Source organism: Odocoileus virginianus, chromosome 8 (genome assembly GCF_023699985.2).
Source record: "Odocoileus virginianus isolate 20LAN1187 ecotype Illinois chromosome 8, Ovbor_1.2, whole genome shotgun sequence".
Classification (NCBI taxonomy): Eukaryota; Metazoa; Chordata; class Mammalia; order Artiodactyla; family Cervidae; genus Odocoileus; species Odocoileus virginianus.
Genome location: NC_069681.1, coordinates 17803188 through 17829404, shown reverse-complemented (window position 1 = coordinate 17829404; position 26217 = coordinate 17803188). Strand labels below are relative to the sequence as shown.

At 40.8% G+C, this 26217-nt stretch overlaps 1 protein-coding gene across 8 annotated transcripts in view; it reads left to right on the top strand.

The window, feature by feature from the left end:
• Positions 1–25823, top strand: part of CAB39L (calcium binding protein 39 like) — an 88235-nt gene extending 62412 nt beyond the window's left edge. For all 8 annotated transcript variants that reach the window (XM_020904026.2, XM_020904025.2, XM_020904020.2 and 5 more), the window contains 3 exons: positions 5174–5239; positions 14733–14876; positions 23551–25823. In XM_020904026.2, the coding sequence (XP_020759685.2) occupies positions 5174–5239; positions 14733–14876; positions 23551–23730 (390 nt within the window). In that variant the 3' untranslated portion in view covers positions 23731–25823. The remainder of the gene's footprint in view (positions 1–5173; positions 5240–14732; positions 14877–23550) is intronic.
• The last annotated feature ends 394 nt before the right edge of the window (positions 25824–26217 follow it).

The window sequence follows — 26217 nt, the reverse complement described above, 5'->3', positions numbered from 1 at the left end:
TCCCTTCTCTAAGGGTGAATTCATCTCATCCTTTTGATAATCAGCTATCATTGTGACTGAACCAAACTCACCCGGCATGCAGCAAAGCCAGTCTGCTGACACCGGGTTGTGGTGACAGAAAGTCCAGCATTTACTGCAAGTCAATAAATGCCCCACACTCCAAGAAGTGTGGGGCATCTAATGCTCAAAAGACTCAAATCCCGAGTAGTTTTCCAAGAACGGGTGAGGGTTGTGAGTGGACTGTCTTCTGACTGGTTGATAGTAAAGTGACAAGGTGGTATATCAGGGGTTAACATCATCAACCCCTTCGTTTCAACCAGTATGAGGTCTCTGTATTTGTGGTAGCATACAGTTAACTTCTTCCACCTGGTGGGAATTTCAGTCTCTCTTAAACAACTCAAGGATATGGCTCAGGATATTATCTATAGACTTTATGGAGGAACTAAAGATCCCTGACTTTGTTTTTGGCTAAACTATTACTGTTTTGTCTTGCTTGACTGTTGTCCTTTGTTTCTGCATTTTCTCACTTCTCTGATTAAATTTGCTCTTTGGTACCCAGGCCTTGGAGGGTAAACCTTTTCTAGAAATAAGAAGTGGGAGACTTGGGAGGGTACATCCCTGGGAATGCCCTCAGGGTCCTGCTTGGTTCCATCCTGTGACTCTTCTAGGAAACTTTTCCTAACATATACCCTAACCCCCTCACCCCCAAACACACACACATACACACACTCTCTCTCTCTCTCTCTCCCTCTCCCATTCTCCTTCTTTCTCACACATTTTCCACATTGTATAATATTATTATGGTGTGTCTTTATATCTTTCTGTCTGGTTCATAAGCTCCCCGGGAGGCAGGAACCTTATCTGTCAAACACAGGGGTTCAGAATGCAGTACAGATTTATGTCCAGTTGCTTTGCTTTAGAATCCTGCTGTATCTCTTACTAATTATATGATTCTGAACAAGTTACTGTGCCTACCAAAAAATGAGGATATTAATAACAGCTACTTCATAGGGTTGTTGTAGGAATTTGACAAGATTTAAGGTTTTCGGGATAGTACCATGGATTAATTTTTATCATGATTACTTGCATCCCTAATACCTAACTCAGTACCATATATTTGGTGGTGTTAAATGAAGATCGAGTAAACAGACCCAACCAAGAGCTGCTATGCTTTTGCTAAGTGTATCAGCAATAGAAACAGCATTCAGTTCAGTTCAGGTCAGTTCAGTTGCTCAGTCATGTCCAGCTCTTTGCGACCCCATGAACCGCAGTACACCAGGCCTCCCTGTCCATCACCAACTGCCAGAGTCCACCCAAACCCATGTCCACTGAGTTGGTGATACCATCCAGCCATCTCATCCCCTGTCGTCCCCTTCTCCTCCTGCCCTCAATCTTTCTCAGCATCAGGGTCTTTTCAAATGAGTCATCTCTTCACATCAGGTGGCCAAAGTATTGGAGTTTCAGCTTCAACATCAGTCCTTCCAATGAACACCCAGGACTGATCTCCTTTAGGATGGACTGGTTGGATCTCCTTGCAGTTCAAGGGCCTCTCAAAAGTCTTCTCCAACACCACAGTTCAAAAGCATCAATTCTTCAGTACTCAGCTTTCTTTGTAGTCCAACTCTGACATCCATACATGACTTCTGGAAAAACCATAGCCTTGACTAGATGGACCTTTGTTGACAAAGTAATGTCTCTGCTTTTTAATATGCTCTCTGGGTTGGTCATAACTTTCCTTCCAAGGAGTAAGTGTCTTTTAATTTCATGGCTGCAATCACCATCTGCTGTGATTTTGGAGTCCAAAAAAATAAAGTCAGCTACTGTTTCCACTGTTTTCCCTGTCTATTTGCCATGAATTAAAGTAAAACATAGCACAACCTTAGAGACAAAACTTTACATGGTTTGTTGCAGTGTTTAGCTACTCTAGACCAGTACTGTCCAGATGAAATATAATGCAAGCCACTGTGTAATTTAAAATTTTGTAGTTAGCCGCACAAAAAGATAAAAGGAAACAGATGACTCTGCGAAGCTATGGAATACCCTACCCATATCCTGTGTTTTCATACATCTAAATCATAGAAATTAAACTATGGCTTTCTTCTTCATAAATTGTTTGCTGCTTTTCCTTTGAGATTAAGAATTATCAATGTAATCATGAAATCAAAAGTGATTTTCATATCCTAAAATTATCAAGAGAAAATCCATGGAATCAATTGGAGAACTTTGATCAAAGTGTGAAATATGAAGGGAGGAAAAGATTACTGTCAGATGTATCCAAAAGCTTCAAGACTAAAAGAGACTCATATATGTTTGAATTTAGGGAACAGACTGTTACTATAGTTTGTTCAGTAACTGTACATGCTGGATGGAATGTTAAAGACTCATTGTTGTTCAGTCACTAAGTAATGTCCAACTCATTGTGACCTCATAGACTGCAGCACTGGAGAAGGCAATGGCACCCCACTCCAGTACTCTTGCCTGGGAAATCCCGTGGACGGAGGAGTCTGGTGGGCTACAGTCCATGGGGTCTCGAGGAGTCGAACACAACTGAGCAACTTCACTTTCACTTTTCACTTTCATGAACTGGAGAAGGAAATGGCAACCCACTCCAGTGTCCTTGCCTGGAGAATCCCAGGGATGGGGGAGCCTGGTGGGCTGCCATCTATGGGGTCACAGAGTCGGACACAACTGATGCGACTTAGCAGCAGCAGCAGACTGCAGCACAGCAGGCTTCCCTGTCCTTCACTATGGAGATAGTGCATAGTCTTCTCAAATTCATTAGATGTAATATTTATAATAAATGAAAATAAGAAGACAAAGATAGCTTATGACAAAACCTGTGTATCAACTCCTCATCTTTTCTATAGAATGAGTGAAATAATGTATTGTGCAATTTGCGCTCAAGGATAATAAGCAACAATTTGAGAGACCATAAGCTCATTCTCTTTGACCCTTATTTACCTAAATTTGTCTTTATAGTCACATCTTGTGTAATTTAGTAGTCTTACAGATACTGAGCCTATTGCACTGACCTGAACATTGGCTTTAAGAACTCATGCTCCTTAAACATTTCATACTTGTTGAGTTTCTTATTTCTTTAGTAGTAAACCTGAAGCTGGAGAACATGATATATGACCTAAAATAATGAAACTGGTAGCCTAGGGAGTCAATAATACCTTATATGCATGTATTTACATTTTTTGGTTACAAGTAAAATTTACCATGATGTTTGTCTGATACATTTAGTGACCCACAAAATCCTTCTTGTGTTCCATGACAATCAAAATAAATAAGTCCTTCAAGTAAAAGAAAAAAAATCACTGTGACTTTAACAGGAGCTCCATGATTTTGTTTTCTGTTTCTGAATTCTCTCTTGGGCATTCTCATCAGTGAGCACAGCTTGTCCTCATCACTCATACCTGGCATTTGGTCTTCCAAGGACCCTTTGCTTCCCTCCCCAGCCCCTAAACTCTCTTGCCTTCAGTTCTCTGCTAGGCTTGCCCCCCCAAGCTAAGTGGCCTCTGAGTGTGCCTGTGTGTGACCAGAGGTTGACACTGAACTTTCAACTGAAGGGCCTAGACTGTGTGTGATGACCAGTCACACTGGGAAACGGGCCCCCATCGCCAGCGTCTCCCGGCTTCTGGGGGGCGTGGAAGTGCGCCAGAGAGGACAGTTGGGGTTCACGTGGCCAGCGTGCGGCAGACGTGGCCCGATTCCTCTTGCTGTTCATGCTGTGGAGGTGCCACTGTGATTCTTTATGAGTTGCTAAGGATCTTCAATCTCTTCTCAAATTCAGTTCAGTTCAATCGCTCAGTCATGTCCAACTCTTTGCAATCCCATGAACCGCAGCACGCCAGGCCTCATTGTGCATCACCAACTCCCAGAGTCCACCAAAACCCATGTCCATTGAGTTGGTGATGCCATCCAACCATCTCAACCTCTGTCGTCCCCTTCTCCTCCTGCCCTCAATCTTTCCCAGCATCAGGGTCTTTTCAGATGAGTCAGCTCTTCACATCAGGTGGCCAAAGTATTGGAGTTTCAGCTTCAGCATCGTCCTTCCAATGAATATTCAGGACTGATTTCCTTTAGGATGGACTGGTGGGATCTCCTTGCAATCCAAGGGACTCTCAAGAGTCTTCTCCAACACCACAGTTCAAAAGCATCAATTCTTCAGCGCTCAGCTTTCTTTACAGTCCAACTCTTACATCCATACATGACTACTGGAAAAAACCATAGCCTTGACTAGACGGACCTTTGCTGACAAAATAATGTCTCTGCTTTTCAATATGCTCTCCAGGTTGGTTGTAACACTCCTTCCAAGGAGTAAGCATCTTTTAATTTCATGGCTGCAATCACCATCTGCAGTGATTTTGGAGCCCCCAAAAATAAAGTTAGCCACTGTTTCCACTTTTCGCCCATCTATTTGCCAGGAATTGATGAGACTGGATGCCATGATCTTAGTTTTCTGAGTGTTGAGCTTTAAGTCAACTTTTTCACTCTCCTCTTTCACTTTCATCAAGAGGCTCTTTAGTTCTTCTTCACTTTGTCAAATTATCCAAAGACTAATAGCTACCAGCAAGCCTGCATAAGCACATTTCTTTAAAATGGCATAAAATGAGTTATCCTGCCGCTCATTAGATGAGTTAATAGATGCTTTCTTCAGGACTTGCCTGGTGGTCTAGAGTTAAGAATCCACCTGCCCATGCAGGCAATGTGGGTTCCATCCCTGGTTCGGGAAGATCCCACATGCTGAGGGGCAGTCAAGCCCGTGCGCCAACACTACTGAGCCCATGCATTGCAACAGAGACCCAGCACAGCCAAAATAAGACGAAATAGGTGTTTTAGTCAAAGTGATTTATTGGGAGGACTCAATTACTCCATTTTTCTACTCAATTTCCAATTTGGAGAACTAAAATAAAACAGAGGGAAGCATGCCTGTGGTATCACCGCCCTCCTCGTCCCCCAGTTATCTCTGTGAGTAAGTGAGGATGGAGAAGCGGGGAAGCCTCCCCATGGACAAAGGCAGTCCACCCAGAGATACGCAGCACAACCTCTGGGCTGGGCTGAAGGACTGGGGATTTACTTCTGAAGCAAACAGACTTAATCACTTAATTAACAGAGAAATCACTGCTGGGTTTACATTCTTAATATTTCTTTTTTTTCTTTTCATTAGATTTTTGAAGACTATGAGAAACTGCTTCAGTCTGAGAATTATGTGACTAAGAGACAATCTTTGAAGGTAATGTCAAATTTCTTTAAGTTAGAGTCTCCAGAAGTTGACATTCTTGTTTGTAAATGACTGGTTTAATAGTGGACAAGTAGGAACTTCTCTGGTGGTCCAGTGGTTAGGACTCTGAGCTTCCACTGCGGGAGTCATGTGTTTGATCTCTGGTCAGGGAACTAAGATCCCTCAAGCCATTCAGCACCACCAAAAAACAAACCAAAAAGTAGTGGGCAAATAAATACAGAAAAATTATCTCCTTTTTTGTAACTTGAGAAGCATTTTCTATGTTATGACCGTGTGTGTTAGTCACTCAGTCATGTCCGACTCTTTGTGACCCCATGTAGCCCGCCAGGCTCCTCTGTCCATGGAATTCTCCAGCAAGAATACTGGAGTGGGTTGCCATTTCTTTCTCCATGGGATCTTCACTCGGAGATGGAACCTGGGTCTCCTGTATTGCAGGTGGATTCTTTACCTTCTGAGCCACCAGGGAAGCACATGTTATGACAGTACTTTGTAGCAAAACAAGCTAAGTGCCCTGCTTTAAATACTTTTTGGAAGTAACAGTAAAAGTATTAAGTATAGCGTAAGCACAGGATGAGGAGTCTGTGTTTGTGTGTGACCAAACAGCATTTGTGATATGAGATTCTGTCTCCGATGAAATGCCTGTAGAAATGCCTGTCCCTCATCAGACAGGGACCCGGCAGAGTAGAGCCACATCCATCCACGAGGGACCACCCCTTCCTCAGTGAAGAGGTGCCTGGAGGCAGCCATTCTGCCCACATGAGGAGGGACAGCTCCTGAGGGAGTGGGCGTTGGCTGGAGCTGCATCTCTGCCCTTCAGATCCTACTCAGAGCTTCAGAAGAACGTTTTGGCAGATAATAATTTGATGTGTTTTGTCAAGCCATTTATATGATGCTTGAGCTTACTAAATATTATGTTATTATATATTATTACTTTATTTATTATTTCTAAAATATATTATTTTTACTTGTTGACATTATAGAACAGTGCATTTGTTTCTAAATGTTGGATACAGTTTTAAGCTCAACAGATAAATCTATATATTATTACATATTAATAGTCTATATATTATTTCTAAAATATATTATTTTTACATAGTGACATTATAGAACAGTGCACTTGTTTCTAAATATAGGATGCAGTTTTAAGCTAAAGCAATAAATTAAATCTGTCTTGTAGCACATATTTGTCAGTTCGCTGAATCCGTGACTGTGTCGGCCTTGACCGCGCTCCCCTGTGCCTGTATCCTTGCTGCTCCAGCTTTGCCCATTGAGGGGGAGGTCAGTGGACTATTTCCAGCCAGTCATTCAGTTTCTCCTTGTGGAGAAACCCATACAACGTGATCCACGTTGAAAAAAAATAGCATGGGTGCGCTGCTCTCTGTCCTGGAGGTGAAGTAATGAGACGAAACTCCAGGTAAAGGCCATCTATGCTGTGTTCTCCCGTGTTCAGAAGGCTTGTTAAAGGCAGTTGAAGGGGCTTCCCTGGCAGGTCCAGTGGTTAAGAATCCAGCTTGCAGTTCAGGGGACGTGGGTTCGATCCCTAGTCAGGGAACTATAAGCCCACACGCTGTGGAGCATCTGAACCCACACACCTCAAGTGCGGGGCCCACACTCCATACCTAGACTCACTGTGCCACAGTGAAAGATCTTGCGTGACATAACTAAGACCCTATGCAGCAAATACATTAATTAATTAAAAATATTTTTTAAAAAGAAGCAGTCAAAGATGAGGGTACATCCTGTTGGGACAGCCGTGTACTCAAAGAAAACTCTGTGTTACAGAGGCAGAGGACTTTGGAAAACAGGAAACAGGTGACAACGCTCTAAAGGGCCAACGTATAGCTAATCACTCATGAATTTTCCTAGTCCTTCCTCTTTTCAGTAGGAATCTGTCAGATACTGGACCAAAGTAGAGAGGCTGATGTGAACTAAGATGATTGAACAAATTTGGATCAAGAAAGCTGGGGTCATGGGCTTAGAGTTGATCTTCATACCATTTCCCACAGTGATGAGAACTTGCGGCAGATTTTTCTGAGATTGACAGTCTCTAGGGTCTTAGGCAAAATTACAAAGCTGACATTTTTTTACCCAGATATCTGCCTTCTTGGACTTCTTCCTGCTTTTCTTTCCCATTGTCTTGTCATTCCGTCCTACGCATGTGCCCTCATTCTCTTCTCAGGATGTTTTCAACCCCACCTGGTCCTGTTCCCTTGTTAAGATTTGTAAAATGGTTAGAGCAGAACCCATCACATGGTAAGGACTGGATATATTTGCTAAAGAAAATTGAAGTAAATTTCATTAATAAATATTCTTCATCATTGTCCCCAGAGTTCAGTATCTGGAAGGCACTGATCTATTCTAAATAAATAATTGGGACTAGGGTTTGAGTTAGAGGGCTTCCCAGGTGGCTCAGTGGTAAAGGCTCTGCCTGCCACAGCAGGATATGCATGAACAAAGCTAATGGAGGTGGTGGAATTTCAGTTGAGCTGTTTCAAACTCCTAAAAAATAATGCTGTGAAAGTGCTGCACTCAGTTCAGTTTAGTTGCTCAGTCATGTCCAACTCTTTGCAACCCCATGAACCACAGCACCCCAGGCCTCCCTGTCCATCACCAACTCCCGGAGCCCACCCAAACCCGTGTCCATTGAGTCGGTGATGCCATCCAACCATCTCATCCTCTGTCGTCCCCTTCTCCTCCTGCCCTCAATCTTTCCCAGCATCAGAGTCTTTTCAAATGAGTCAGTACTTCCCATCAGGTGACCAACGTATTGGAGTTTCAGCTTCAACATCAGTCCTTCCAATGAACTCCCAGGACTGATCTCCTTTAGGATGGACTGGTTGGATCTCCTTGCAGTCCAAGGGACTCTCAAGAGACTTCTCCAACACCACAGTTCAAAAGCATCAATTCTTCTGTGCTCAGCTTTCTTTATAGTCCAACTCTCACATCCATACATGACCATATGCCAGCAAATTTGGAAAACTCAGCATTGGCCACAGGACTGGAAAAGGTCAGTTTTCATTCCAATTCCAAAGAAGGGCAATGCCAAAGAATGTTCAAACTACCGCACAATTGCACTCGTCTCACAAGCTAGTAAAGTAATGCTCAAAATTCTCCAAGCCAGGCTTCAACAGTATGTGAACCATGAAGTTCCAGGTGTTCAAGCCAGATTTAGAAAAGGCAGAGGAACCAGAGACCAAATTGCCAATATCCGTTAGATCATTGAAAAAGCAAGAGAGTTCCAGAAAAACATCTACTTCTGCTTTATTGACTATGCCAAAGCCTTTGACTGTGTGGATTACAACAAACTGGGGGAAATTCTTAAAGAGATGGGAATATCAGACCACTTACCTCCCTTCTGAGAAATCTGTATGCAGGTCAAGAAGCAACAGTTAGAACTGGAAATGTCACAACAGACTGGTTCCAAATAGGGAAAGGAGTGTGTCAAGGCTGTATATTGTCACCCTGCTTATGAAGAGTACATCATGCAAAATGCCAAGCTGGATGAAGCACAAGTTGGAATCAAGATTGCTGGGAGAAATATCAATAACCTCAGATGTACAGATGACACCACTCTTATGGCAGAAAGCAAAGAACTAAAGAGCCTCTTGATGAAAGTGAAAGAGGAGAGTGAAAAAGTAGGCTTAAAACTCAGCATTCAGAAAACTAAGATCATGGCATCCAGTCCCATCACTTCATGGCAAATAGATGGGGAGACAATGGAAACAGTGAGAGACTTTATTTTTGGAGGGGCTCCAAAATCATTGCAGATGAAATTGAAAGAAGCATACTCCTTGAGAGAAAAGCTATGACCAACCTAGACAACATATTAAAAAGCAGAGACATTACTTTGCCAACAAAGGTCCATCGAGTCAAAGCTATGGTTTTTCCAGTAGTCGTGTATGTATGTGAGATTTGAAGAAGACTCTTGAGAGCCCTTTGGACTGCAAGGAGATCAAACCAGTCAATCCTAAAGGAAATCAGTCCTGAATATTCACTGGAAGAACTGATGCTGAAGCTGAAACTCCCATACTTTGGCCACCTGATGCGAAGAACTGACTCCTTGGAAAAGATCCTGATGCTGGAAAAGATTAAAGGCAGGAGGAGAAGGGGATGATGGAGGATGAGATGGTTGGATAGTGTCACCGACTCAACAGACATAAGTTTGAGCTAGCTTCGGGAGTTGGTGAGGGACAAGGAGGCCTGGTGTACTGCAGTCCATGAGGATGCAGAGCTGGACATGACTGAGTGACTGAACTGAACTGGGTTTGATCCCTGGGTCAGTAAGATCCCCTGGAGAAGGAAATGGCAACCCACTCCAGTGTTCTTGCCTGGGAAATCCCATGGACAGAAGAGCCTGGTGGGCTATACTCCGTGGGGCCGCAAAGAGCTGGACACGACTGAGTGACTGATCATACACACATGCGTGTATGAGTTGGACTTTTTCCTACCAGGATGCATTGCATTTAAAAATCCAAGCCTCTTCACCCAGTAGATGTATGATTAGTACAACCTGTAATACACATTTGGTGGGTAGCAAAGATGAGAAAGACACATTTCTCACCACCCAGCTCTCCACCATCCAGCTTCTCTTCCTCTTTTTACATGGTTCTGCAGCTGGAGATGTAGCACTGTTCCCAGTGACCCTGGCAAACAGAATCTGACTTTGTACAGTGTCTGGAATGGAAAGTCTCCTTTAAACTCCCCTTTTTGGGACTTCCCTTGCTGTCCAGTGGTTAAGACTTTGTCTTGCAATGCAGGTGGTACAGGTTTGATCCCTGGGTCAGAGAACTAGTTCCCACATGCTGCAACTAAATATCCTGCATGCTGCACGAAAAGACCTGGCACAACAAACAAATGCATTAAAAAAAAAAAAAAGCTCTTCCCTTTCAAACTGACTGTTACCTAGTTATTTACAGATGCCCTGGCCCACTCATAAGGCCTCTTTCTTGTTCATTATTAGTCTACCCACACATACTACATGAGCCGCTATTCCTGCCTAAAGTCCTTTACAGTTGACTTTCTCACAAATATTTGACTTACAACGTGGTAAAACCGAGCACTGGTTAGACATTAAAAAGCACTAGTAAAATGCAGATAAGGCATATCAAGAATGCAAAAATTGTTCAAATCATTATTGAAGATGTCCTTTTTGAATGCTAGATACTAGGCAGAGGTATTGCTTAGATGGTCTTGTATCACTCCATTCACAGAATGAGCTCCTTAAATATTGTTTGCTCTTTTCTTCAACCAAAGAGCATGTTTCTGGGGAATTCCCCCATGTGCTGGTGGGTTTTCCTTTGGGAAATTAGATCTGTGGTAGCAGGTGTCCTGTTTTGATGTAACAATGTTTATATCTCTGGATTCTGTAGTATTTTGCACATAGATGTTTTATAATTTTAGAAAACAAGAGAGGTTAGATTATTGTAAGAGTATATTTATTCATAGTACTCTGTAAGTAATAGACTGAAAACTAGGCTATTTTCTGATTCCAAAGTATTTGCTACCTGCTGCTTATTGTTAATCATATTCTAAATTTTTTTAACTATCTTGAAGTGCTTAGATTCCTGGTGTCAATAAGAAGTAATTAACAGAGAAATTCCTTTCACTCATGTGACACAACTTAGGAATTTATTTCTTCTTCAGAAGCCTGGTATTTAATTACTAGCAGGAAAGATTATAATTGAAAAGAAGCTTGGTGGAATTTTGGATTTGGGGATGGTTCTGGTCAATTTCATTAAAATATAAAGTTATTTTTTTAAAGCTCTCATTAGTTCTGCATATGGTACTTGGTTTCACTGTGTGCTATTAAGCCTGTAACATGAAATTTAAAGAAGCAGAAATATGAATTTTTTGTCACTTAGTACAGTATTTCTTTATAATGCTTTATATTATTATGAAAGGCAACACTTTTTTATTGTCAGTATAAATGAATAGACTAATATCTAATGACTGAAAGATTCAGTGTTTTTGGCCAAGTGGTTTAACACAATTGCTTGCTTCTGAAAAGTAGTGAAATTATATAAGGAGGATAGATTGATAGAATTTATATGTAGGCATCCCCATGTAATAAAAATTCAAGTGATTTTATCTGAACTTAACTCATAAATGTCACTGCAATAAATATTTATTGAATGTGTGTGCGCACAAATTTTAAATTTTTCAAATGAAATTTCTCTGTAGTCAAAAGACCTTTTGATATGTGTAGGAATATATGATATATGTGTATATATTATACATATTATATTTAAATAAATATGTATCTACATAGAATCTATAGTTACACAGAAGCTATATATACATGTATGTGTATGTGTGTGAGTGTGTGTGTTCTCAATGGCTTCAGTTGTGTCTGACTCTTTGTGACCCCATAGACTGTGGCCCGCCAGGCTCCTCTGTCCATGGAATCCTCCAGCAGGAGTACTAGAGTGGGTTGCCATTCCCTCTCCAGAGGATCTTCCCAACCCAGGGATGGAAACTATCTCCTGCACTGCAGGCAGATTCTTCACCACTGAGACACTGGGGAAGCCCATATGTGTGGGTTTATATGCAGATAAATATATATGTATGTATATCTGTATATATATCTTTAGAAGCTTCTTGTCAGTTTAACAACCTAGAATAATTTTTTGAGAGTCTTGGAGCCGTCCCCCTGGAATGTGAACAGCTAGGAAGATAGCACTCCTGCCTCTCCATCACAGGAGAATTTAACCTCGGGCCTGCTCTCCAAGCTGTAACCATTTGCTTGTCAGAGCGATAAGAAAAGATTTATTATCCTCTTTATTAGTTGGATAAAAGCAGCTAGGTAAAACAAATGGCTGCTTCCATGGCCGGGTGAATTCAGAGTGGGCTATGAAAGTGTGCTGTCAAGTCCTTTTATAGGGGAAAGAAAAGAAAGTGAAGTCACTCAATCATGTCTGACTCTTTGTGACCCCATGGACGCTATGTAGCCTGCCAGGCTCCTCTGTCCATGGGATTTTCCAGGCAAGATACTGGAGTGGGTTGCTATGTCCTTCTCCAGGGGAATCTTCCCGGCCCGGGGATTGAACTCAGGTCTCCTGAATTGCAGGCAGACTCTTTACTGTCTGAGCCACCAGGGGAGGTCTCTTATAGGGGAGTGACCAGTTATCTTTCATCTTGAGACTGTAAGTATGTGCTGGATTATAACTGTTTGCCTGTATAAATGAGCCAGGATTGTATGTCTTTGTAATATCTTCTGTGCAGAGTACCTATAGCATCATGCTCTGGATACATGTATTCAGTAATAAAACTGCTGTCTCTCTTTTCTACACTTTGTGGAGAGGATTCTATGTTGTTTGGACTTCATTTCCCCTACAGCATCCACACACCTCACACAGGTTGTCAGGGCTACTGACGTGAGCAGGATTTGACACATGCCCTTGTGAAGCTTGTATTCTAAATAAGTTTACTAGCAACTCTGTTCTGCAAAGCAGAATAAGTACAACTAGGAAAAAGGAAAGAGCCCAAAGGCAGGAGAGGAGACTCAGCTGAGGAGAAAAGTTGAGGTTGAGCTGTAGAAACAGAAGGTAGAATGTTGGTTATAGGGTGCGGGGCAGGGGGACGGGAGATGTGGGTCAGAGGGCACCAGCTTCTGGTTATCAGATGAATGAATTCTGAAGATCTAATGTACAGCATGATGGCTATAGTTATTAATGCTGTATTATAGGACTTTCCTGATGGCCCAGTGGTCAGGACCCCAAGTTTTCAATGCAAGGGGTGCAGGTTCCATCCCTGGCAAGGAACTGTGATCTCACATGCTACGCTCTGCAACCAAAAAAAAAAAAAAATTCATAGTAATATTGTGGTGTATGCTTGAAAGTTGCTAAGAGTAGATCTTAACTAGTTTCACCACAAAAAGAGGAGAGGGTAACTACACGAAGTGATAGATATGTTAATTAAATTGATTGTGGTAAATATTTCATAGTATGTACTCATATCAAATCTTCAGGATGTACACTTTAAATGTATACAGTTTTGTCAGTTACACCTCGCTAAAGTTGGGGGGAAATTGGAGCAAGGGGAGTGAAGCCACAGAAGCAGAAGAATAAGAAAAAATAAGTGAGGTACTGGAGGGAGGGATGGAGTAGCAATGAGTCCAGTCACAGTGGGTTTTGTTTTGGGTTTAAAAAAAAATATTTTTATTTGTTTATTTGGCTGCACTGAGTCTTGGTTTTGCTGCCACTATGGTGAAAATAAAAGTTCAGCTATTTCCTGCCAGAGGGTCTTCAACTATTCTCGATTTTGGCATTTTTATTTTGTTTTGAAGTGTCTTAGTCTGTTTGGGCTGCTGTAACAAAAATACCATAGACTGGGTGGCTTAAAGAACACACATTTATTTCTCACAGTGTGGATGCTAGGAAGTCTGAGATCAAGGGGCCAGCAGCAAGAAAGCTCCCTGGGGTCTCTTGTGTAGGAGCACCAAACCCATGCATGGTGGCTCCACCCTCACGTCCTGTTGACCTGCCAAAGGCCCCCCCTCCTAATACCACTGCACTGGGGATTATGATTTCAACATATAGATTTACAGGGACAAAAACCTGCAGTTCATAACATGGAGCAATGCTGCACTTTAGGAATTATTGTCCCCCAAAAATGTTCTGTTTTACTTTCTGATAAAAACTTGCTGTATGTATTAAAATTCATACGGACTCAGGGTCAATGAATTTTTTTTTTTTCTGGCTCTGTATCAGGTTTTGTCATAAAATTTAGGGAGAAGGTAAGAGTCACTTAATATAGTCTGTTTTTCCAGTAAACTACCAAAGTGTATCTATTCAGATAAGGGAGGTATCATTGTTGAGTCAGTTTTATTATTCTTATCCTATCTCAGTGCCTAAGGAGCAATAAATACATTAGTGAGACTCACATTAAAGCAAGGGACAAAAATTATAAATTAATTTCTGGTTAACTCTCGATGAGAGCTGCAGAGAGAGCTTTGTTTTGTCTGCACTGGGTCTTTGTTGCTGCGTGTGCTTTCTCTAGTTGTGGTGAGTGGGGGCTGCTCTCTAGCTGCGGTAGGCGGCCTTCTCAATGCGGTGGCTTCCCGTTGCAGAGCACAGGCTCTAAGGTGTGAGGACGTAGTTGCCCCTGCGCACGTGGGATCTTCCCGCACCAAGGATGGACCCCGTGTCCCCTGCTTTGCAAGGTGGATCCTTAACCACTGGACCACCAGGGAAGCCTGAAAGAGCTTTTTTAAAAGCTGCAACAATGACTGGCATTAAAAAAAAACAACAAAAGACTCAAATGCATTAAGCACTGACTTTAGCAAGACTGTATGAAAAGTTTAAAAATAACAAGGATAACTACAGCTTCCATGCCTGTGCTTTAAGATGCACTTAAGGACTCTGATTTTTTTTTTTCATGTCAACATTCATAACTTACATTTTGTTTTCTGGTGAGAAAGGAGTGGGATATATTTTGAATAAGAGGACTCTCAGATTCTACTTTGATTTTTTGTGTTTTTCTGTAGCTGCTAGGTGAACTGATCTTGGACCGGCACAACTTTGCCATCATGACCAAGTACATCAGCAAGCCAGAGAACCTCAAACTGACGATGAACCTCCTCCGGGATAAAAGCCCCAACATCCAGTTTGAAGCCTTTCACGTCTTTAAGGTAAACAGCACCCTGCAGAAATAATGTAGGCATTCCTTTTCCAGTTTCAAATGGCAAAATCCCTATTTTGGACCTTCCTTTTGCCTCGAGAGAACATGAACTAGGCAGTCTCTCGGTTTTGCATGACTTAGTTGAAATTCTAAAGTTCTTTGAATGGATGCCCATTTATTTCAAAAAGATTTGCTGATGAACCTATATCTCGAAATATTTGCATCTTTTTCAGTAAGAAAATAGGTGGATACTGTTTCCCAGAAGTTACTAAGATAATCAGTGATTGAGCTAAAACCCAAACCCTGAGTGTCAGAATTTGAAAGTTTCACTTCTGCCTTAAACGTTCCTTTGAACTTTAAATGAAACTGAAAGAAACACAGTGTACTAACTCTTATTCCTTGCTTAGAAATATTTTAATGCATTTTAAAAGAAAACTAAAAAAAAAAAATAGTCTATATAATACCTGCTTTTTCAAATATTTTTTGTGATGTAAGTGTAATAAAATCATCTCCTAGAAACTTTAAGCAGTAGATTTGTTTAAAAGTAGAGTAGGGGCTTCCCTGGTGGTCCAGTGGTTAAGAATCCAGCTGCCAATTCGGGGGACATGGGTTTGATCCCAGGTCAGGAAGATCTCACATGCCGTGGAGCAGCTAAGCCTGTGCGCCAGAACTGCTAAAGCCAGGACGCCCTAGAGCTCGTGCTCCACAGAAGGAGAAGCCACTGCAATGAGTTTGGGAAGTCCGAGTACCGCAACTAGAGAGCAGCCCCAGCTCGCTGCAACTTGCAAAACCTGTGCGCAACAATGAAGACACAGCACACCCCAAAATAAATAAATAAATAAATCTTTTTAAAAGAGTGAAAAGAAAGTGACGTCCCTCGGTCGTGTCCAACTCTTTGTGACCTCATGGACTGTAGCCTACCAAGCTCCTCTGTCCATGGGATTTTCCAGGCGAGAGTACTGGAGTGGGTTGCCATTTCCTTCTCCAGAGGATCTTCCCAACCCAGGGATCGAACCTGGCTCTCCTGCATTGTAGGCAGATACTTTACCATCTGAGCCACCAGGGAAGTCACATCTTTTTTTTTTTTTTTAAAAGTAGGGTAGGTGAGAAACATCTAATCTATAATCCACTAACCCTGACTTAACTCTTGTAAAGATTTTAGTAAATTTTATTTTCCTGTGACATGTGTAAAGGTTTTTTTCTGCAGCTGAATTCACATTGTACACAGTATTGATACACTAATTTTATCACTTAATGCTATACCATATGTGAACACTAATTCATTGTTGTTATATATAGCTTTTTAAAAGAGTCAATAGTTTTATTGGTATCATAGTTTTTCGCTGAATATATTTACTCTAGTTTACTTAAATATCCCCATGTTGTTTATAGTTAGGCTGTTTTCAATTTGTAGCTACAATGAGCATTTTATGTATCAAGCTAATTTGTTTCCATTCTTAGGATTATTTTCTTAGGATCAGTATCTAGAATAGAATTAAGGGTTGAGAGAGTTCCAACCTCTTTTTGTTTTTAATCTTTGTAAGGTATATTCTGTGATTGAATTTATAAGTCAGAGACACAGCAGTTTTTAATGTATGTAATTGTTGCTTTGAAAGGTAAAAAAAAAATTTAGTCCATCTTTCAGGCCACCAGATCTTTATTGTGCAAAAAAAACCACTAGAGCCATTCAAATCCCATAGTAATTTATAAATTCGACTTAATTGCATTCAGAATCCTAGCAGTGCTTTTTCTGGAACTTGACTAGCTGATTCTAAAATTTGTATGATAGAGCAATGGCCTGGGATTATCTGTGACAATTCTCAAAGAAAACAAGGTAGAGAAATCCACCCTACTATATATTAAGATTTCCTCTGGATTTATCATAAATGAAAATACTGTATTGGCATGGAGATAGATAAAGAGAGCAACAAAACAGAGTAAGGCCCAGAAGTGAGCCTGTGCAAATGTGAAAATTTGATGTTTGGTAGTGGAGAAATTATAAATCAGTAAAGAAAGGGTTACTATTAATAAATGTTTCTCAGTTCAGTTCAGTCCCTCAGTCATGTCTGATTCTTGCGACCCCATGGGCTGCAGCACGCCAGACTTCCCTGTCCATCACCAACTCCTAGAACTTACTCAAATTCATGTCCATTGAGTTGGTGATGCAATCCAACCATCTTATCCTCTGTCATCCCCTTTTCCAGCCTTTAATCTTTCCCAGCATCGGGGTTTTTTCAGACGAATCAGTTCTTCGCATCAGGTGGCCAAAGTATTGGAGTTTCAGCTTCAGCATCAGTCCTTCCAATGAATATTCAGGACTGATTTGCTTTATGATTGACTGGGTTGATCTTTTTTCAGTCCAAGGGACTCTCAAGAGTCTTCTCCAACACCAAGTTCAAAAGCATCAGTTCTTCTGTCCTCAGCTTTCTTTATGGTCCAACTCGCACATCCATACATGACTACTGGAAAAGCCATAGCTTTGACTAGATGGACCTTTGTTGGCAAAGTAATGTCTCTGCTTTTTAGTATGCTGTCTAGGTTGGTCATAGCTTTTCTTCCAAGGAAAAAGTGTCTTTTAATTTCATGGCTGCAGCTGCCATCTGCAATGATTTTGAAGCCCCCCAAAATAAAGTCTGTCACTGTTTCCATTGTTTCCCCATCTATTTGCCATGAAGTGATGGGACCAGATGCCACAGTCTTAGTTTTCTGAATGTTGACTTTTAAGCCAACTTTTTCACTCTCCTCTTTCACTTTCATCGAGAGGCTCTTTAGTTCTTCTTTGCTTTATGCCATAAGGGTGGTGTCATCTGCAACTTGTGCTTCATCCAGCCCAGCGTTTCTCATGATGTACTCTGCATATAAGTTAAGTAAGCAGGGTGACAATATACAGCCTTGACATACTCCTTTCCCTATTTGGAACCAGTCTGTTGTTCCATGTCCAGTTCTAACTGTTGCTTCCTGACCTGCATACAGATTTCTTAGGAGGCAGGTCAGGTGGTCTGGTATTCCCATCTCTTTCAGAATCTTCCACAGTTTGTTGTGATCCACACAGTCAAAGTCTTTGGTGTAGTCAATAAAGCAGAAGTAGATGTTTTTCTGGAATTCTCTTGTTTTTTTGATGATCCAACAGATGTTGGAAATTTGATCTCTGGTTCCTCTGCCTTTTCTAAATCTGACTTGAACATCTGGAAGTTATGGTTCATATACTGTTGAAGCCTGGCTTGGAGAATTGAGCATTACTTTACTAGCATGTGAGATGAGTACAACTGTGCTATAGTTTGAGCATTCTTTGGCATTGCCTTTCTTTGGAATTAGAATGAAAACTGACCTTTTCCAGTCCTGTGGCCACTGCTGAGTTTTCCAAATTTGCTGGCATATTGAGTGCAGCACTTTAACAGCATCATCTTTTAGGATTTGAAACAGCTCAACTGGAATTCCATCACGTCCACTAGCTTTGTTTGTAGTGATGCTTCCTAAGGCCCACTTGGCTTCACATTCCAGAATGTCTGGCTCTAGGCAACTGATCACACTATTGTGGTTATCTGGATCATGAAGATCTTTTTTGTGTAGTTCTTCTGTGTATGGTTTTACGATAAGGGATTATTAATATAGAAAACTCCCATCCACTATTTTCAGAAATAAATTACCAGTAGAGATCTACACTTGAAAAGCATAACATCTTTTAACTTTTAAAAGAGAAAATAAACTTTTTATGATGCTGAGGAAGGAAGAATTTTTAAAAAGTTTGATATCACAAAGCATAAAAGGAAATAATGTTTGACATGTAAATTTGACACCTGTTTGAAAAGACATCATAAACATAGTGAGAGAACAGGACAGAATGTGACACATAGAGTTGACAAATCGTTTAGAAAAAGGCAAACAATTAAATAGAAAAATGGGCAAAGGATGCAAGTTGGTGACTTACAAATGAGGAAACCTGTTTTTGTTGTTGTTTGTTGTTTAGTCACTCAGTTGTGTTCGACACTGTGACCCCACGAGCTGCAGCCCCCCAGGCTCCTGTGTTCGTGGGATTTCCCAGGCAAGAATACTGGAGTTGGTTGCCCTTTCCTTTTCCAGGGGAAATCTGATTGGCCAACAAATAAGTAAAGATGCTCATCACAGTGACAATCATGGAAATGGCCATTAAAATATCAATGAGATGTCACATAACATTTTTCATATTGCCAAAAATGTTTAGGTCTGACAATATCAAATTGTGGTAAGGTTAGGGGGCAGTTGGTTTTTACACTGTAAATTAGTACTAATACAAGCACTTGGGAGAGCAGTTTAGCAAAATAAAGTACTGAAAGTGTCTGTACTCTTCATTCCTAAATCTCATTTCCTGGGACATCTTGCTCACAGGCATAAGGAATTCTGTACCAAAATGTTTATTGCACATTGTTTAGCATATTGCAAAATGAAAAAATAAAAAGGTATCTGCAGAAATCTAGGACAATAAATTATGATATATTCATAGAATAGCATATAGTAATGGGTTAAAACTAATAGTTATATGGGATCAATGTAGGCAAATCTCAGAAACATTGAATGGGATTAAGCAAATATTAAAAGGATTTTCCTTATTTAAAGTTTAAAAACATGAAAAACTATACTATGTATAGATTCATTTGTATGTAGTTGGGGTCTAAAAACCTGCATGGAAATGATAAATACCAAATTTAGGATAGCAGTCACCTCACAGGAGGAAGAAGGACATCAGGAAAGAGAATGACATCAACAACTGTCTAATGGTCTTTAATTTTATCCATAATGTTTTATTTTATTCAGATTCTGAAGGCACATATGGCAAAAATGATAGAACTGATGGTGGGAGCTTGAAATCTGCAGTGTTACTGCTGTGCTCTTCTCTGTTTATATTATTTCATAAGGAATAAGCACAAAGTGGATGGAATAAAAATAGGCTCTTGTAGGACAGAAAAGTGCCTGCACAGTATAAAATGATAGACCCTCTTAAGATCCTTCCTTTTTGACTGAGGAAATTATAGAAGGCTTGCCATTGTTTTGTCATTCCAGCTCCCACAGTGTTTTACTATGCCATCCTAGATGAAAACATGCTTCATATAATTTTGTTCCAAAATGTAGTATTATAGAAGTATTCAGTGGGTGGCAAAATAGAAATAACCTTCTTCCATCCTCTGAGATCAGAATTTGGATTGTCTCAGTATTGGACAGAGTAGGTCCATTTCAAAATAGCTGGCCACTTGTTTACTTGCATGTTTATAAACTGGATGTACCCTGGGCCCTGACTTTGTTCCTTCCACTGAAGTGCACACTGAGTTGTTTACTTGCCAAAAATAATATTTTGTTATTTAGAAAAATAAAGTTATTTTTCACAGTTTTTTTTTTCAGTTTTTTCACAGTTCTTTATTAATAGTCTTGTTCCCCAAATACCTTCCATAAGATACAGCAAATGTGGTCTAAAAATGTCTTCACTAGATTATTAATGGCCAGTTTTCATTAGCTTGCTTGAATCATTCAAGGACTTGAATGAGATGCCGTTTCATGTTTTCTCTGCTATTGACAAACAAGATTGTGTGATGGGAAAGGACTGGCCGGAACTCAGGAGACCTGGGTGTTCGTTGTGGCTCAGTTGCCATCAGTGACTTTGGGCAAATCCATTCGGATCTGTTTCTTCACTTGCAAAATTTTAAATTAAAAAAGTTAAAGTTAGGGACTTGCCTGGTGGTCCAGTGGCTGAGACTGCATGCTCCCAGTGCCCTGAGCCCGGGTTCGATCCCTGGTCGGGGAACCAGATCCCATATGCTGCAACTAAGAGTTCACATGCCACAACTAAAGAACTAAAGGTCCTGCATGCCACAGCAAAAATCAAAGATACCACAAAGACCCAGCACAGCCAAATAAATAAAAAAAAATTATGTTTAAAAGTTACAGTTAGATTAAAATGAAAAAAATCTGGACAAGGTAGAAGGGAGGCTCAAGAGGGTGTGGATGGATGGGTGTATTTATACACAGAGCTGATTCATCATACTGTACAGTAGAAATAACAAAACATTGTAAAGCAATTATACTCCAAGAAAAAATAAATAAACATGCAGTATTTTTTTTTTAAAGTGTAATTCCAGGATACTAGGTTCAGGAGACCTTTGTCTCTATGATCCTCCCTCTTCCAGAGATGCTCCCAATGTGAATTTAGGAATCCACTATGAGCTGGTATCTCCTTCCTTTCCCTGTTAGCCTCCTTGATGGCAAAGGACCATACTGCCACTTTCTACTAAGCCATGTAGAGGATGGGGGTGGTTGGTGCCTTTCAGCTCACCACTCAGAGCTGCTGGAACTTGAGCATATGTGGTGTGTGAGTGAGAAGTCGCCTCAGTCGTGTCCGACTCTTTGCAACGCTATGGACTGTAGTCCCAGGCTCCTCTGTCCATAGGATTCTCCAGGCAAGAAAACAGGTGTGAGTTGCCATTCCCTCCTCCAGTGGATCTTGTGGACCCAGGGATTGAACCCCTGTCTCCTGCTTTCTTGCCTTGGCAGATGGGTTCCTTACCACTAGCACCACCCGGAAGCCCAGTTTTGTCTCAATTATTACATGTAGCCATATGCACAGAAAAAAAGGGCTTCCCAGGTGGCTTCGCAATAGAGAATCTGCCTGTCAGTACAGGGGACATGGGTTCAATCCCTGGGTTGGGGACATACTCTGGAGGAATAAGTGGCAACCCACTCCAGTATTCTTGCTTGGAGAATCCCATGGACAGAAGAGCCTGGTGGGCTGCAGTCCATGGGGTCGCAGAGTTGGACATGACTGAGCAACTGAGCACGAAGCAAGCACTAGTCTGGTTGTGGTCTTCATTTGTGTTTCCTAGTGACCTAATGATGTCGAACTTTTTTTTCACATACATATTGATAATTTATATATTTTCTTTGGGGAAATGTCCACTCAAGTCCTTTGCCCCTTTTTAAAAAGTGTTGTGTGTATTTTTGTTGTTGCATTGGAAGAATTCTTTATATAGTCTGGATAATAGACACTGGTCATATATATGATCTGTAAATATTTTCTAACATTCTTTGTGCTGTCTTTTCACTCTCTTGATAGTATCCTTTGATGCACAAATGTTTTAAATTTTGATGAAGTTCGATTTACCCATTTTTTTCTTTTCTTGCTCATGCTTTTGATGTAGCTATGAAACCACTGTTAAATCCAAAGTCATGAAGATGTACCCATATATTATCCTCTAAAAGTTTTATTAGCTCTTATATTTAGGTCTTTGATCAATTTTGAGTTAATTTCTGTTTATGGTGCGAAATAAGGGTCCAACTTAATTTTTTTTTTTTGGTTCAATTTTTTTTTTTTTGCATGTGGATTTTCAGCTGTTGAGTGTTTGCTTTTTTAAAATTATTATGAAAAGGTATTGGAGTTTGCCAAATACTTTTTCTGCATGAGTTAAAATGATCTTATGGTTTTCTTTCAATGTACTCATGTGTCATATTAACTTCCTAGAGCTGCTTTAACGAAGTACCATAGGCTAAGTGTCCTGAAAGAACAGAAAGTCGTTGTCTCTGCATTCTGTCAACTAAAAGTCCAAAATCAAGGTGTCAGCAAGCTTGTTTCCCTTTGGAGCTTTCAGGGAAAATCTGTGCCTCTCTCCTAGCTTCAGGTGGTTGCCAACAGTCCTTGGCATTCCTTGCCTTTTAGATGTATAACCCCAGTCTCTGTCTCCCTCTTTTTTGCTTTTCTTTTTAATTCAAGTTTATTCATTGTGTCTGAAGTAAAACTGATTTTGCAGCATTCCTGTCTGTCTCCAACTTCACATGGCATTTTCCTCTGCATATGTCTGTGTGTTTCTTTGTCCAAAATTTCCTCTTTCTCTAAGGATACTGGTATTAATAGTGGGATTCAGGCCCAGCCTAGCCCAGTATGAACTCTCTTAATTTGATTACATCTCTGCTTCCAAATAAGCATATTCACAGGTACCGAGGGTTAGGGCTTGAACATTCATCTTTTAAGAGGATGCAGTTCAGTCCAGTACATGTGTTGTACTACACTGATTGATTTCATTATGTTGAGCCATGCTTGTATTTCTGGGATAAATCCCACTTGGTCATAGTGTGTAATCCTTTTAATATTATTCTGGACTTCATTTGCTTGTCTTTTGTTGAGGATTTTTGTATCTTCATTCATAAAGGATATTGGTCTGTAGTTTTCTTGTGATAGTCTTGTCTGGCTTTGGTAACAGGGTAATGCTAACCTCACATAATGAGTTAGGAATTATTCCCTTTTCTTTTATTTTCTGGAAGAATTTGAAGTAGATTGGTGTCGATTTTTCTTTCAAAATGTGTAGAATTTACTGTGAAATCATCTGGTTCTGTCTGGACTTTTGTTGAGAGGTTTTTGGTTCCTGATTCAATCTCCTTATAGAAATAACAGATCATAAGAGAATACTACAAATAATTGTACATCAATAAATTAGGTAACCCAGATGAAATGGACAAATTCCAAGGAACATACAATCCACCAAAGAAGAAAGAGAAAATCTGATTCGTGGACTCTCTTGTCACCCACACCGTGATTTTCTTCCAAAAGGGAGTAAAATCTCGGGCTTTCTGTGTTTAATAACTCAAGTAACTGATGAGACACAGGCGGGACCCATGTTTTCCAGCTGTGCATTCCTTGTCCTAGGTGTTTGTTTCTCGTGTTTCAGGTGTTTGTGGCCAGTCCTCACAAAACACAGCCTATTGTGGAGATTCTTCTGAAAAACCAACCCAAACTCATCGAGTTTCTGAGCAACTTCCAAAAAGAAAGGACCGACGATGAGCAGTTCACCGATGAGAAGAACTACCTGATTAAACAGATTCGTGACTTGAAGAAAGTGGCCCCTTGAAGTCCCGCTGAGTTTCCTGCCACCGTCACCACCTCATTTATTCAGTTCGTACGAGAAGTGTCCTTTCAAAAAGTAGCCATTCCTGGGAAGGCTGTGGACGTGCTTTTTTTCCTCAATCTGTCATTCAGGGTAGATGGAATATAATCTTTTGAATGAAAAAAAATTAATTTAGAATAATATATTCATTTTAACCTGTGATTATTTATATGAAATCAGAGCCATTGTATTGGAAAATTGATAAAAGCAACTTTAACCCTTTCTTAATGAAAGGCAGCAAGGCTGTGGGCTTACAGATGAGCCCTCAGTCACCACGAGCCACCAAGTAGTGGGAACTCAAAGGATGGATGTCACCCAGTCCTCAAAGAGGGTTAAATTCTCAGAGGAGAACTGGGAGTTGGGGCAAGATGCACAAAACTGTTTTTCCCATCTGCAGTTGGACCCACAAATTTCTTAAGGCACTAAGAAAATAAGATCCATATTTTCAGCCATTACATATTCTATTCCCTGCCCACATCTTTTAACCGTAATCATTCATTCTTAACTTCCTAGGAAACCGATACCCTCCTTTCTGCTTATGACCCCACATTCTATCTCGATGAATCTCCTCTGTACACCTGACTCATGGTACAAACGCACACACACACACATACACACACACACACACACACACACACACCCCCTACTCTGACCAGGTTAGCATAGAACCAACTAGGTATAAACAGGATGGTCTAACAAGGATCACAGGCATGAAGGCCCCACCGGGGTAGGACCAGCTCACTTGAAAACTTGTACCAGACGGTTTAGAACCACAGCTCTAGCAGAAATAATTGCTGTTTCACAGAGTTCTATAGGGTTAGTGAATATTTGGAATATTTCATTCATACTTCTTAATTTGGGAAAGAAGTTTTGTGGAGAAAGTGTTTTTCAGAGTAAGAATCATTGCATCGAGATGCCTAGTGTGTGCAAAACCACAGGTCCAGAGGGTCACACTTATACATAAGGGAACACTGCAGTTGGAAGGACAAATGATTACATGCATGAAACATCCTCAAAGGACTGAAAAAATTTTCACTCTAATTTCTAATCTGTCATTGTAATTTCACATCAGATTCTTCACTGAAAAGGTTTCTGTAAAAATGTTGGTCTCAAATATTCTCTTGCATACTAAGATGATTTAGGAATTAATTTGTGTTTTTTTTTTATAAAAATAAAGGTCACGGTTTGTTTTCAGACATCAAGTGTACAAAATGGAATTTTAAAGCTATATTTACAAGACATTAAAGGTACAATTGTTAGTTCTGTATTTTTTTTAATGATTCTGTTTCCAGATCATGAATTGGTACCTTCCAGAGGAATCTTCACTTTTTATAATGTAGGGTACTGTGTTTTTGAACCAGATATTTCTCCAACTGGAGAGGGGAAGATCCCTCTCAAGGATCCACGCTCTTGTAGATTTAGCATGTGAAGCATCACCTGGCATGGCTTCATCCTTCTCGGCTACGTTTACTCCTGCCCCCAGCCCCAGGGTTGAATTCTGAGGCAGATGCGGGAGCTTCTTGTAGCAGCACTGACCAGCGCTGGGCCGTCTGATGGCCTTCAGTCTTGCATCACTGAGGTCAGATTATTTTTATAACATTCCCTGACAGTCCAGAGTCTCTTCGAATCTGACTTTTCTGGTTTTGTTTGTTTAAAAGAGATGAGTGTAAATACTTTAAAGAAAGAAAGAAGGCGCAGCAATGACTATTGGAAATTTATTTCTTTGCTTAAATACTGTCCCACACATCATGGGACACGTGCTTTCAAGTGGAAAGCAAAACCTTGTTAGAATTCTTTTTTTGATAAGTAAAACATATTTTATTTCCTCTGAGCTTGAATTAGCTCTTTCCTAGCAAACCCCCGTAATAAATGAAGTAGCTGGGGTTTTGCTGTGATACAAATTTGTAAATTATTAGTGTGAGAAAGAGGGAGCCGAAAGCTCACAGTTTGCATAAAAGTCACTGTAAATATTGTGAGATTTGAGTTTCGAAAAGGTCATATTTAATAAGCCATTTCAAAAGCACACGTTTAAATAAAGACTGACTAAATGAAAAGGTGCCACACACTCCCTGGTCGTTTTCATTTCTCTTCGCGTGTCCCGCCCCTCTGTTCTCGTCACCGCTCCAAACAGGGGAAGCCCCGGCTGCCCGGAGGCCCCACGTCCCCAGCTGTCCGCTCCCGGCTCCCCCACCCCGTGAGGCTCACTGCCCTCGACCAAAGGCTGCCTGTCAGACAGTAGACATTTCACGGGTGCTTCCTTACAGCCAGTGTCATTCCGCTTTTTTGAGGAAACCAGGGCGCTCAGGAGTTTATCCCAGACAGCGTGGACCAGAGCTGGGGAACAAAGCCACGGTGGCCAGAGGCCTAACTCCTGCCCTTACTCTTCTGTTCATCCCCAGGGCTGTGAACGAGGGGGCGGTCCCGGGGGTCTGGACTCATGCTGTGCCCTCC